Source organism: Calypte anna, chromosome 4A, assembly GCF_003957555.1.
Source record: "Calypte anna isolate BGI_N300 chromosome 4A, bCalAnn1_v1.p, whole genome shotgun sequence".
In the NCBI taxonomy this organism is placed as follows: Eukaryota; Metazoa; Chordata; class Aves; order Apodiformes; family Trochilidae; genus Calypte; species Calypte anna.
The window spans coordinates 2,003,303-2,016,337 of record NC_044248.1 but is presented as its reverse complement, the minus strand read 5'-3'; the positions used below and the strand labels follow the sequence as shown (position 1 = coordinate 2,016,337).

Below are 13,035 nucleotides of genomic sequence, written 5' to 3'. Positions count from 1 at the left end.
CAGGGCTTCACCCTGAGCACAACACCCCTCCCAGCAGGATTCCCACAGTGCTGGTGCTCAGGGCTTCACAGCACCCATCTTTCCCACTTAAATTACCCATCTTTTCCCAGTTAAACCACACAGCCTGGCAGCTGTACTTCAGAACACCCACTCTGGCTGTGTGTGCAGTCAGAACAGGCTGAGCCAGGGCTCTCACCCTGACAGCATCAGCCTGCAGGGTCCAAACCCACAGGGAGAGTTTTGGGGGGTGACAGCATCCATCAGGTGGCTCCCAACAGCAGGGGAGACATCCTGGAGAGGAGATGGGGACCAAAGCACTGTGGCATTGTCACCCCACAGCAATAAATCCCAAGCCTCACCTTCCACTGGCTTCTCACACTCCTCACACTCCTTTCTCTCCAGGTTTGAAGGGCAGCAGCAGCACACAGGCACCTGGGAGGGCTCCAGCCCAAACCCTGCTGCAGAGCTGCACAAGGAGAGGGGTGGCCTGGGGCTGGGAAAAGGAAGGGATTTGCTTGCATCAGCTGGCAGGGGCCTGGCTGGAACAGAAGGGAGGGAGGCTGTGCCTGGGGAGAGGGATCTGGATACTGCAGGAGCAGGTCTTCAATGTGCTGCAGCTGTGGGGAGCTGCTTTGTGAGGTGGTTTTCCTTCTGTTTGCAACGGAGCAGACCCTGCTCCTGCTCTGCCCCCAAACCAGACACTCCCAGTGCTGCCCCAAGCCCAGCTCTGCATGCACCTGCAAGGCAAATCCCCAAAGAGAGAGAGGAGACCCCGCCTGCCAAGGGACACCCTGCTCCTGTGAGCCACACACACCCCAGCACATCACTTTTATTCTGCTGCCACTCAAACCAAATGCTCACTGATTCCCTTCTGCCTGGATACAGGCAACTCCACCACCAAAAAATAAGGTTGAGACAGACAAAGCCCAGCCCCTGTTTGGTGCACCTACCTCTGCAGGGCCCTGCTGCCTGCCTCTCCTCTTGTGGGGCCTCTCCTTGGCTCTGTAACCCAGCAGCATCCTCTTCCCTTTTGCTTTTCCAGATGCCAAAGGAAAAACCCAATCTCTGCAACTGCAGATGCACCTCTTGAACTGGCCTCTTCCCCTCCACCTCAGCTGTGAACCCTCTCCTGCTCAGTACACCCTTTCACACCACCACCACGTAGAGGTTGTGTCCCTAAGGGAACACCCAGTTGTGTCTGGGGCACCCAGATGCACCCAGGAGGTGGCTGCACCACCCAGGTGGAGGCTGCAGCAGAGAGCAGAGGATTAATGTTCAAAACCAGCCCTGTCCCGGGTGCAGGAGGGCCCAGCTCTGCTGTAAAACACAACCAGGCTGCCTGCACCCATCTAACCCCCCACCCTGGGGTCCATCTGGCCCTGGGAGGAGAGGGTTGTGTTTTGGGGACCAGTCAGCCTGTGTCCCAGGAGCCACTGAGGAAATGCAGGGCTGCATCCCTGGGGTTTTGCTGCTAAAAAGGGGATGGTCAAAGCCAGACTTGGCCTTTGGACACTCCAGCAAGCTCAGCTCCAAGCCAGGCCCAGCTGATCTGGAAATAACCTGCACTGCCAAAGAGAAAACACCATTTCCCACCTGACACTTTCCACCCCATAAAGCACCCAGGTGGGGAACATGGGACAGAGGGGGCCCCCAGGCATCTGCTCAGTCCTGGGGCAGCAGCTGAAGGTGTGTGTGTGAGTGGTGTGAGTGTGACTGTGTGTGTGTGAGTGGTGTGTGTGAGTGTTGTGTGTGTGTGAGGGGGGTGTGTGTGAGTGTGAGTGGTGTGTGTGTGAGTGGGTGGTGTGGGTGTGAGTGTGAGTGTGTTTGTGTGAGTGGTGTGTGTGTGAGTGACTGTGAGTGAGTGTGTGAGTGTTGTGTGTGTGTGAGAGTGTGAGTGGTGTGTGTGAGTGGTGTGTGTGTGAGTGGTGTGTGTGTGTGAGTGGTGTGTGTGTGTGTGGGTGTTGTGTGTGTGTGGCTGTTGTGTGTGTGAGGGGTGTGTGTGAGTGAGTGCTGTCCCTACTGTCAGAACACAGTGTGGGCCTGGAGGGCTCCCTGGAACCCCCACAACAGCCGCTGCTGCCTCTGACTCCTTATATTCATGTGGCCACCCCACAAGCTTCATCACTGATGCTCCATGCCAGGGGCTTGCCAAGGGGCTACCAAAGGTGCTGAGCACAGGATCTGCCCACTCTGGCACCAGTGGTGAGTGGAGGAGTCCAGGCCAGACTGGAAACCAGTCAGAGTTCCCTGCTGCTGGGATAAACCCCTTGCCCCAGGAGTTTGCTCTGCAGTCAGAGCAGCCTCAGCCTCATCCCCAGCTCTGCCCTGGGGACACGGATTCACCTCCTCCCCTGCCTTTGACACTTGGGCACCCACTCCCTCCTCAGGATGAAGCAGCTTCCCTAGCTGTGCTGGGGTTATTTGGTGACCCCGGGTGACAAACCACCCTCTCTGTGGTGTCCCACAACAGGTTCCTCCCTGCTGTCCCCTCCCCATGCTGACACCTCCTCCCCCCACAGCTCCCAAGGGCTGGGAAAGCCTCAGCCCCTCTCCCAGTGCCCATCCAGACTCCCTGCTCTCCTCCTCTCATCCCCAGTATCCACCACCACCAGATTAGGGATGTTCCATTTGCTTCCCCTCCCCACCCTTAAAGCTCCATATGGCTCTGTTCCCCATGAATTTACCTTTTTAAAAACAAATAAACAAGCCCCCAAACCCTCTGCTGGTACCACCTGCCTCAACAGCCTGAGCTAACAAATTCCAGCAGCTCATCACCAGCTCTGTAAGGAAGTTTCTCCATGTTTGGAGCTGATTTCCTTCCAGCTGGGTGCTACTCCTCCAGCTGGCAGGTCAGCATCCACAGCCACCACCTTTGGGAGAGTTTGTAACTCAGAATCACAAAGAAATTTAGGCTGGAAGGGACCTCTAGAGGCCATTGCTGCAACCTCCAGCTCACAGCTGGGCTGATCCTCCCTCTCCTCTCAGCCTTTCCCTCTCCAAACTGAGCTCTCCAAGGCCTTGTCCTCTCACCTTGAGGCTGCTGCTGCTGCTGCTCCATCCTATTTATCATTAGTGCCTTTCTCTAACTCCACTATGGCCTTCTGGAAACAGCAATCCAGAGGTGCAGGCAGGACTCAGCAAAACTCTAGAGCTGCAAAATGAAGGCAGTTCATGTAAGTGAGGGCATTTGGTTTGTACCTTGCTGCCCCTCCTTATACAAAGCTTTAAAATATTTCTCTACTTGGAGTTTAGAAGTCGACCAACACAGGGCTTTGACCCTCTTCAGCCTGTTTCACACAGCAGCCTACAGGAGGTTCACCTGGCCCCAGGATGCTTCTGCTGCACAACCACCACATCAGGTACAGCCCAGCAGGTGGGAAGGGCAGAAGGAAAACCCTGGAAGGAGAGGGCTTGAGAGCTCCTTGAAAAGCCCAGGGCAGAAGGAAAACCCTGGAAGGAAAGGGCTTGAGAGCTTCTTGAAAAGCCCAGGGCTGAGCCAACGGATGGGAATCCATCCTTGAGTGCTGCCAGCCTGCAGATCTTGTCTGTCACACATCTCAGAGTCACTGGGCACAGGGAATGAGCTGCTGGGGTCAGCAACACCTAATAGCCTCTCTTAAGGGACAGGATTTAAAAAAAAATATATATATATAAATCACCAAGGTTTTTCCCTTCTTATTTGCAGTAACTGATGCCCCTGGGCCCTACACCACTGCCATCAGCAGAGCAGAGGTGGTGAGAGGAGAGAGCTCTGTGCCCATCATGAGTGCAGTCAGTAACAAGAGAGGCCATGGCACAGGGCTTGGGTTTTACACCACTACTGCCACCAGAGAACCCCACACTACAGTGCTTCCATGGATACCAAAAACCCAAAGCAAAACAGTCCAGGGAATAAGGAGAAGACTCCTGCCCTGAAGCACTGGGGAGGGTCTCACCACACAAGATGCTGCAGGAGCCAAGTGGGCAAGTGAACCAGGAGGGTATTTGGGCAAGTTGGAGGCTACCATGGAGGTTTCACAGATGAGTCCCTGAGAGAAGACAGAACACTCCTGACCTCAGGTTTTAACAGGCAAGCCATGTTCTGCCTCCAGGAGGGGAGCACTGGGGGTGACACTGCTCCTGCACAAGGCACAGGGACCAGCATCTCCCAGTCCCACAGCACTGGGGCTGCAAGGTCCCTGAGCTGATTTCAGAGCTGGGGCTCATCCCATTGCCCCAGCAGCACAGAAAGGATCCCCCCCTGCAGGCACTGCCACTACTGCCAGGGAGCAAAGCAGCCCCAGAGTTCTGCAGAATAAAAGAATTCCCAGAGGGGAGGCTGAAGGCTCCTAAGGCATCACCACCTCTGCTGCTTTCCCCCCAGAAGTTGCCTGGGAAGCTCTCCAGACCTGGCTGCTCCTGGTGAGCACCAGTGGCTGCTGAGCAGACCCTCAGAAGGAATCTCCTGAGCTCACTGGAGCCTTGAGAGCTTGGTATTGGTGTTGGTATTAATGGTAATTGTGTCCTAAGCTACAATTGTGCAAATCTTGCTATCCCTCCAGTCTGGGCACTGGTCAGCAACTCCATCTGCAGAGCAGGGAACTTGTTACAGCACACACCTAAGCTCAATATTTAATTAGCTTTCTTCTTGTGCCTATTAAGTCACTTAAGCGGTTGGAAATGTCTCCAGGATACACAGGTTTTCTGCTGCTTTAAAAGAAAAAACAGTGACCTGGCTGGAGAGAGCTTCTAGTGCTCAAAGCCTTGGCACTGCAGAGTGCTGAGGAACATTGTGCTTCTGAAAAAAAACCCAGAGCCTTGGCAGCTTGGGCTTCACACAGGGACTGGGAGAGGCAAAATCTAACTGCTTTAACAGTGCTTTTTCCATGGCAGGTTAAAGGAGCTGAATTCCTTCACTGAGGTTTGCAGATGAGGAGAATAATTCAGTTAAAATAAAAAATAAGTGCATCACCCCACATGAAAAACATCCAAGTAGGATCAGGTGTCTCCTTCCTTCCTTCCATCCATCCATCCCAAGCCAGCTAGAGGTCATTACAGACCAAGTTTGCAAGCTCTGCTTTCACCTTCAATCCAACTTGGGCACTTCTCAAGCTTTTTGACTGAATGAACTTCCAAGGCAAACAAGTTATAAACAACTACTCCACACCAAAGACTGCCAAAAAAACCCCAAAAAAGCCCCAAAAACCAACCAAAAAACCAAGCCAAAACACAAAACAACCAAAATCAAACCACCACAACAAAAACCCAAACAAAACAAGCAACAAAAAAATCCCTAATTAGGCTTCATGAAGACACCAAGGAGCCCTCCATCTAAACTCAAGTCAGTGCAGCTCAGCTGCCCAAGCAGATCCCTACTTTGCTCATCCAAAGGCAACTGAGCCCCAAATCCAAGTCTCCATCACTGCAGCAGCAGCAGGAAACCTCAGCCACCTGGGCTTCCCACAACTGACCATAAGAAGCCACCCAGGCCTGAGGACTTCTTTCCAGCACAGGACTTCTTTCCAGTGTTGGTGATGAAGTTGTGGTGTCCAAAAGAGCCCAAATTGATTTTCAGAGGCAGAAACGAAGTCCTCCTGCCACCCACACTGCCCTGGGCTGTCATCCTACCTGTCACCAGGTGCATATTATGGCAAAAAAAAAGGGCAAACAGAAGCCCAGGCAAGCCCAGAGCACCTGGAGCAGGGCAGCATCCCAGCCTGGGTCAGGCTCCCTCCTCCAGCAGTTACCTCTCATTTTTTGGCAGCCTTGGTTGTGTCGGAGCAGCAGAGGGAGCAGAGATCCCACAGCCCCAGAGCCAGGGGAGGGAAAGAAAAAGGGAGGAGAGAGGAAGGGCAGAGGTGATGGAGGAATGAGATGGCTCTTCTGCCCCGGGGCTCCAGGCTCCTCCAGTGCCCTGGTTCCACCGGGAGAGAGGGTGTGGGGGCTTTGGAGAGGTGACGTTACATAAAGAAGAAGCTACAGAAAGAGAGAGAAACAGAAGAGAAAGAGAGGTTCAGAATTGAAATGAAAAAGTGAGAGAGGAAGGAAAAAAACCAAACCAAACCAAACACACACGAGGAACAACATTTTGAAGACAAGGGGAGAGTGCTCTGGGGAGGTGTCATACAAACCGACTGCACCAGAGAGCCCTGGACCTCTTCAGGACACCAACTGGTTTGGAGAAAAAGCTCAAAAAGCCATAAAAAAGTGCCTGACAAATACCAGCACCAACCTAGAGAGGCATCTCAAGGGCACAAACCCACCTGCTGGGAACCTCAGCTTCCTCAGCCCCTCCTGCCTGTCACAGAAAGTCACAAAGGCCACCAGAAAAATCAAAATGTTTGGGTAAAAATGTATTTCCCCTCCCCACTGCAAGTGTTGGCATTATTTATGTAAACTAAAGCACATGTAGGAAATAAGTGAGCTTATGCTATAAGGTTATTATTCAACTTGTAATTAAAAAAGAGGGAAATATCTTAACATCCAATGAAGTGACAATATCTAACAGATGCATACATATAATTGGCATGAACACCGTAGGCAGGTTACAGAATTATTCCATTACAAACACGGGTTAATTTGCAAATAGCAAGGTAATCAAGTTCTACATCTATCAATTAAGGCAACCAGGATATTAAAAATGTATACAAATACAATATTCCTACTGCTGTTCACAGCTTTATTTTTCCGTGAATTAAAAAACACCCCCACACAGCAACCAACCCCTCCTGTTTGTACAGTTCTGTGCTGCTCAGAGCATGGTGGAGAGCACCCACTGCACATGCAACCTGGGTCCTTGGAGGAGAGACAGAGAGAGGTGGCTCTTTAACATCTCAGAGGGACAAATGGCAAAGCTGGGTTCAGCTGGACAGATCAGATGTGACCACACACACACACACACACACAAAAGGACATTTCCCTTCTCACGTGGAGGCTTTAGCAGAGCAGAGGGAGAGCTGCCTGGAGAAACACTGCTCACACCAAATACAGAGATGCTAAAGAGAGACACAGAGGGACACAGCTCCTTGATTTCTCTGGGATTTCCAGCCAGCAAAGCCCATGGGGGGACACAGAGGCTCCTGGGGTGGGTGCCAGGCACTGTTCCCCAAACCCTGGTGCTGCAAACACCCCAAAGCTCAGAGGGAGCCTCCTACTTACTGCCCTCCTGGAGAGGAGCTGTGCAGCCCCAGGGAGGTTTTGGGGGAAGCAAAACCCTTATTATTCCCCTCTACCTTTCCAGCTGACTGCCAGACACACACCTGCCCACTCCACAGAGCCACCCTGGCCCCTTTCAGCAACCTGGAGTTTGGGTTCCCATTCCAGGAGGCTCATTCCATGCCCTGGAACACCAGCACACACCAGGAACACCTTTCAGTGTGCTTGCCTGCTCCTTTTGGGATGCTCTGAGGTTTGGAAACCTCCTTGTGGGGGCCATGCAGCTGATGTCCTGCCTGTCCAACACCCACTAAAGGCTGCAGTGCCTCTGCCCAGGGGCCTGCAAGCTCCAAGCTGGGTGGCTGGAGGTGTTCATGGATGGTGCATTCCCTGGGGCTTCTTTTTCAGCATCTCAGCCAAAGCAGATTATGGCAGGAAGCTTCAAAGCTGTTCCTTACCCATGCCACTTGTAAGGAAGTGGACTTAAAAGAACCCCTTAGAGAAAGACACCTGGTTGCATATCAGTAGTAAGGCAGAAAGGGTGAGTCTCCTACTACTGTACTTACATGCAAAGGTGGAAGCACATCCAGCTAGAGTGTAACCACTTACTCCATGCAGAATCAGCAGCTACTGTGAAAAAAGACTTAGAAGAAGCAGAGCAGTAACAAGCTAAACATGGCCCAGGGGTTTAAGGAGGAAAAAAAAAAAGAGTCATTAATATCTCCTTTGGCAACAAACCAAAACGATACCTTTACAATTTTCAAGCTTATGGTTTAGTCTCAGGTTTCCCCCAGACAGTTTGCTTTTTGCTGGAGAAACTCAACCAAAAATACAATACACTTGGCCACAGCTTTCTGTCCAAAAAAAGGAAATAAAAAATAAAAAAGACTCAGCTGATTTCCCCTGCCAAACATCCCTTCAAGGGTTGTTAAATGAAGCAGGACAAGTAAATGTTAAAATTAAGTTTTCTACTTGACACAAAAGGCAGATAAGTAAAAAGAGGACATGCACAGAGACAGCTAAAGCAAAGCTACTGCCACAAGCAGCCAGTGATGTGCATTTGATGTGACAGGACAAACCTCATGCCAAAACCAAACCTCTTCCTTTATAACTCCAGATTTTAAAGCTGGTTTTCCAGCAGCCACAAGAACCATCATTTCATTTTCCTAAACAACTCCCTAGCAAAGCTATCTAACCTTACAACAAGTGCATCAGAGTTAATAAGACCAGAAGGTGCAACTGAAAACACCCCCCAAAAGAGAAACTTCAACTATTTTATTTCTATTCTATTCATCTCAAATATTTTTCTGCTCTGTTCAAGCCCCTGTATTTAGATATCCTCTTCCCAGAGCCATGTTTAAGCAGTGAGTTAAAACCAAGACAACCCAAAAGCTGAGCCCAAAACACAGTTCCCAATCCAACACTTCAGAAAAAGTGATGATTCTGCCTTTTTTTTTTCCCCCCCGAGAGGCAAGAATTTCCATCCCCAAAGCAAGCAAAGAATTGCAGTGCATGAGACTCAGGTGGAGAGAGTTATTTTTAAGAGTGCTTTAGAGAAAGAAAGAGGAAACTACCTAGCTAGAAGCAGTGGAAATGTTGGCTGTACATCAGCAGGAGAGAAAGAACTCCAGAAGTCATAGGGTAAGCATGGCTCGCCACTTCTTGGGAAGGAAGGAAAAGACTCTGTCCAAAAAGCAACGGCATAAAAAAAATACACATTAAACAGAGCAATTCCCACACCTTGCTGGCCACAGAGTGAGGTCTGGCTTGTGCTAAATCTGCTTTGGATCCTCCCTGAGGGCTCTGAGAGGCTGCTGAAGGCTGTGACTTCCCCCCTGCCCAGGCATTTGATGGCCTAAGGGCTGCTCAGCCTTGCTCAGGGGATGCACACTGGAGCCCGGGTACCAGGGGAGGTTCCAGAGGTTGTGCTAGGGCAGTGACAGGAGGTGACAATGAGCAATGTCCTTCCCCCTGCAGCTCCAGCTCAGCTGGTGGCCACCACACTGAACTGGAAGAGGGGGGGGACTGGAAAAATCTGCCAATAAATCCAAACCCACTCCTATGATCAAGTCAGACAAACCCAGGAAGTAGTAAAGAGTCTCATGCAAATGTCATGGCATGCAGGTCAGTTACAGTGGGTTATCTGCACACACACACACACACACACCCCCCATCCCTCTCCCCAACACAGGACCCTCACTGCTCCAGCACCACCAGTGACTGAAGGGACCCCTGGGGACTGGGCTGAGCTCCTCTGGAGCAGGAATTCCCTCAGCCTGGTTCTGCAGACCCAGGGACCCCCCCACCCTTCAGCACAGGGAGCAGGGGAGGCACTGAGGATCTCATCCAGCCAACGATGCTCCCCCTGAGCTGCTGATGTCCAGCCCTGGCTCTCAGGTCAAAATATGGGGCCAAAAATTATTTACTGCTGCTGGTTTGGACCAGAAAAATATATGTTATTGTTATCTTGCCCCTCCACCCACCCCTGAATGTCTAGTTGCATACAGCACTGTACCCAACCCTTCTTCCTCCTTGTTCCCACTATGTTATTAGATGAGTTAATAGTTATTCATGTTAAAAAAAAAAAAAAAAAATAAAACAAAAAGAAAGAAAACAGGTGGCAGAGACACATTACTGCAAAAGCAGGTGAATGCAGGAACATCCTTGGCTTGACAGGCTTTATGTGAAGCTTGCACTGCAAGTTAAAAAAAACAAAAAACAAAAGAAGTTAGCAATAATAGAACCCAAAATGGAAAAAAAAAAACAAAAAGTTAACCAAAAACAAAATCAAAGAAAGCTGGGGGAGCCAACACCAGCAACCTGCTCTGGTGGGTGTGCATGCAGATGGATTATGGAATTAAAAAGAAATTCAACCTCAAGGACAGACTCTACTCTAGCCTAAGACAAGCAAAAGCAAAAAGAAAACCAGAGGGGGCAGAACTACTGCACAACCAAGCACATAAGTTACTCCAGGGTGCAGTCTGTATGTGCTTGGTGTCTTCAGGTTTTGTTTTTTCATGGTATGGCTGCAGATGTCCAGCCTGGAGCACTTGACGTGGGTGCCCTGGGTGCTCAGCCTTCACCCAAAGTCAGGAAATCCCAGGGCTGGGCACCACGGTGTCTCCCAACACTTGAGCAAACAGCAGCTTTCAGGGACTATGCCTGGCCAAGAGGGGCCAAAGCAGTCGTGTTGGGCTGGAAACCATCACATGGAGAGGGAACTGGAAAAAAAGGGTTTGCTCTGCTTTGCAGAAAGAGCTCGAAATAACCAGGAATGGAGCCCCAAACAGATGGTCCTGGCTCCAGGGGGGTGTGAGGATGAGCAAGAAAGACAACAGCATATGCTGAGGCATGCATGTGGCCAGCTCCCAAACTCCAGGCAAGCACCAGAGGGATATTTGCTGCTCTGCTTTGGCTTTGCCAAGGAACCAGCTCCAGATTGTTCAGGTTTGAAGCACAGTCCCCATCCCAAAACGCTGGCACGGGCTTGATGAGCATGCTCAGCCCCAGAGCCAGGGTAGGACCTGAGTGTGTGTCTGAGGCACACAGCTGTGCTGTCCTGCAAACAGCATGGCCTGCAGCAGGCCAGGGCTGCACCACTTTTAGATGAAAAAAAAAATAAAATATGTAAGCTACAGGAATCTGAGAAATGGATCACAAAAAAAAGAATGTGTAAAAAGCCAAGTTGTTCCTCCAGGAAAGGCCTGGAAATCAAGAGGGCCAACTTCTTCCTCATGGACTTAGGCCAACCCCAGATTCCACCCTGAGCCTTCCCTCTGGCTTGCAGAGCTCAGTGGAAAGTCTCTGTTGTCCAAGTTGGAGAAATCTGATCCCACATGAAGAAAAAGCATTCCCATGAATTACTTTTGCTTCTGGGGAGGCTTCCAAGGACTGTGCATGGCAAGGATTGCCTCTGGCCCAAGAACCACCTCAGTTCATGTCAGCACAGAGAAAGGTTGAGAGCCTTACCTCCCCACCCTGCAGCTTTCCATTAGAGCACAAGGAGAATCCTAAAGCCTGGAGAACCCCCAAGGTGTGGTACCCAGCAAAGCACCAGCGTGTCCTTCCCAAGCCCTGTTAGTAACTCAGACACTACAGAAGAAGGGGAGCAGGTACAGCACCTGGTGTGGAGCCACACTAGAACACCAGCATGTTCCTCAAGAGTGGAGTTCTGTGGCTGCAGCAGCAAAGCAGAAATGGGGTTTGTCACAGTCACTGGGAACACCCACGTACCCCACGCTGGCCACGTGCCAGCCACCTCCCCAGCACCAAACTGGAGCTGACACTGACTACCCAGAGTTACAAACCTCCCCAGACTCCACTGCTCACAGAGCTAAGAGCTGAAAAAACTGCAGAGGTGTTAAAAGTATTAAGCTACTGACTCTGTTTAAAAGATAAGAAAAAGGGTCTTCAGAATGCTCTGCTCTTCATAGGAAACAAATCATCAGGACTGAGCTCTCCTGTGAGCAAGAGCAGACTGGCATTCTGCCTGATCCTATTGCAGGTGTCATGGCACAAGGGCATTTTAAGCTGGAACATAGGAAGTTCCACCTCAACATGAGGAGAAACTTCATCACTGTGAGGGTGAGGGAGCCCTGGCCCAGGCTGCCCAGAGAGGTTCTGGAGTCTCCTTCCCTGAGGACTTTCCAACCCCCCCTGGATGTGTTCTGTGTGTCCTGCCCTGGGGGATCCTGCTGGGGCAGAGGGGTTGGACTGGATGAGCTCTAAAGGTCCCTTCCAAGCCCTGACACTGTGATAACATTCCATGGTTTCAGGTGGACAGGAGCTGCTGACACTGTCTCTCTCCAGCTCAACACAACCCTGCCCAGTCTCTAGCAATGCTTTCTGCACCCAAGCAGAGCATGCAGCACACAAGCAGCTCCCTGGCTTTCAGCAGGTGCCCAAGGCCAGGTTCTCAGCACAAAGCAGCAGAGCTCCATAGGAGCTACATCCAGTTACATCAGAGCAGAAACTTGCCCTAGGGCCCTCCCCACTTGCCCTGGGGAAGCCAGGGGCAGAAACAACAAGTGATGGGTACTGAACCAGCAGTAGAGACTGGGGACATGCAGCAAGCAGCAGCCTAACTTCCCAAAGTATAAAAATATACTATTATATCTGCAAGACAACAGAACCTCCTAGGCTCCTGCTGTAAGGCAGCTCAGACCTGACTCAACTTCACAGGTTAGCATGGGGGGTGAGAAGTGTCCACACACCACAGCCCTACAAGTGTTCTGATTAACATCAACACGTTGCTGGTGGAAGAACCAAGTGTGTTCCCCTGCCAGACTCTCTTAAGGAACACAGCCCTTTGCTACCAGCTGCTGGGAGAAGCCTGGAACTGTTGGGAGAAGCCTGGAACTGTTGGGAGAAGCCTGGAACTGTTGGTTTTGTGTGTGGGTTCAAGAGGTTTGAACCCCAGTGAGGGATTTGCTGCATCACCAGCTCCACAGCTTCCCCCCTGCAGTTACCCACTGGCACCCTCACCACAGCTGCCCCAGAAAGGACTTGTGTGAGGATTCCCTTACTGGAAAAGGTGGATGGGAATTCCAAGAGGAGGCCTCCAAGCAGCCTCTGTAACCTGTCTAGCCAAGCACACCATTAACAAGCTGCTTCACCTCTGCAGGGTTTGCCTGGCTTCACTGGACACACCACAGCCAAGTGGAGCTTGGGTTCTGGTTTTTAATGCAGGGGGAAGTAGCTGGTAGCACATAGGAAGCAGGGTGCTCTCACACTACTACCAAGCTAAACACAGCCATCCCCAGCTGGAGGCAGCAAAAGGAGGTGGTGGTTACATCAGTTTGGATCAACCCAAAAAGCTCCAGGTTTTCAGGGGAGCTCTGCAGTGACTTCACTCTCAGCTCCCATCACTGGAACTGTTCCTCCAGCCTCAACAGAAGCAGA

At 51.1% G+C, this 13,035-nt stretch overlaps 1 protein-coding gene across 2 annotated transcripts in view; it reads right to left on the bottom strand.

The window, feature by feature from the left end:
- Positions 1-6,359: 6,359 nt before the first annotated feature.
- The window catches only part of SEPTIN11 (septin 11), a 48,457-nt gene continuing 41,781 nt past the window's right edge, over positions 6,360-13,035 (bottom strand). The window contains exon 10 of one of the 2 annotated variants that reach the window (XM_030449750.1): positions 6,360-9,829. In XM_030449750.1, the coding sequence (XP_030305610.1) occupies positions 9,814-9,829 (16 nt within the window). In that variant the 3' untranslated portion in view covers positions 6,360-9,813. Of the gene's footprint in view, positions 9,830-11,256; positions 11,312-13,035 lie in introns of those variants that run through there. The other variant, XM_030449751.1, reaches the window with a different exon arrangement.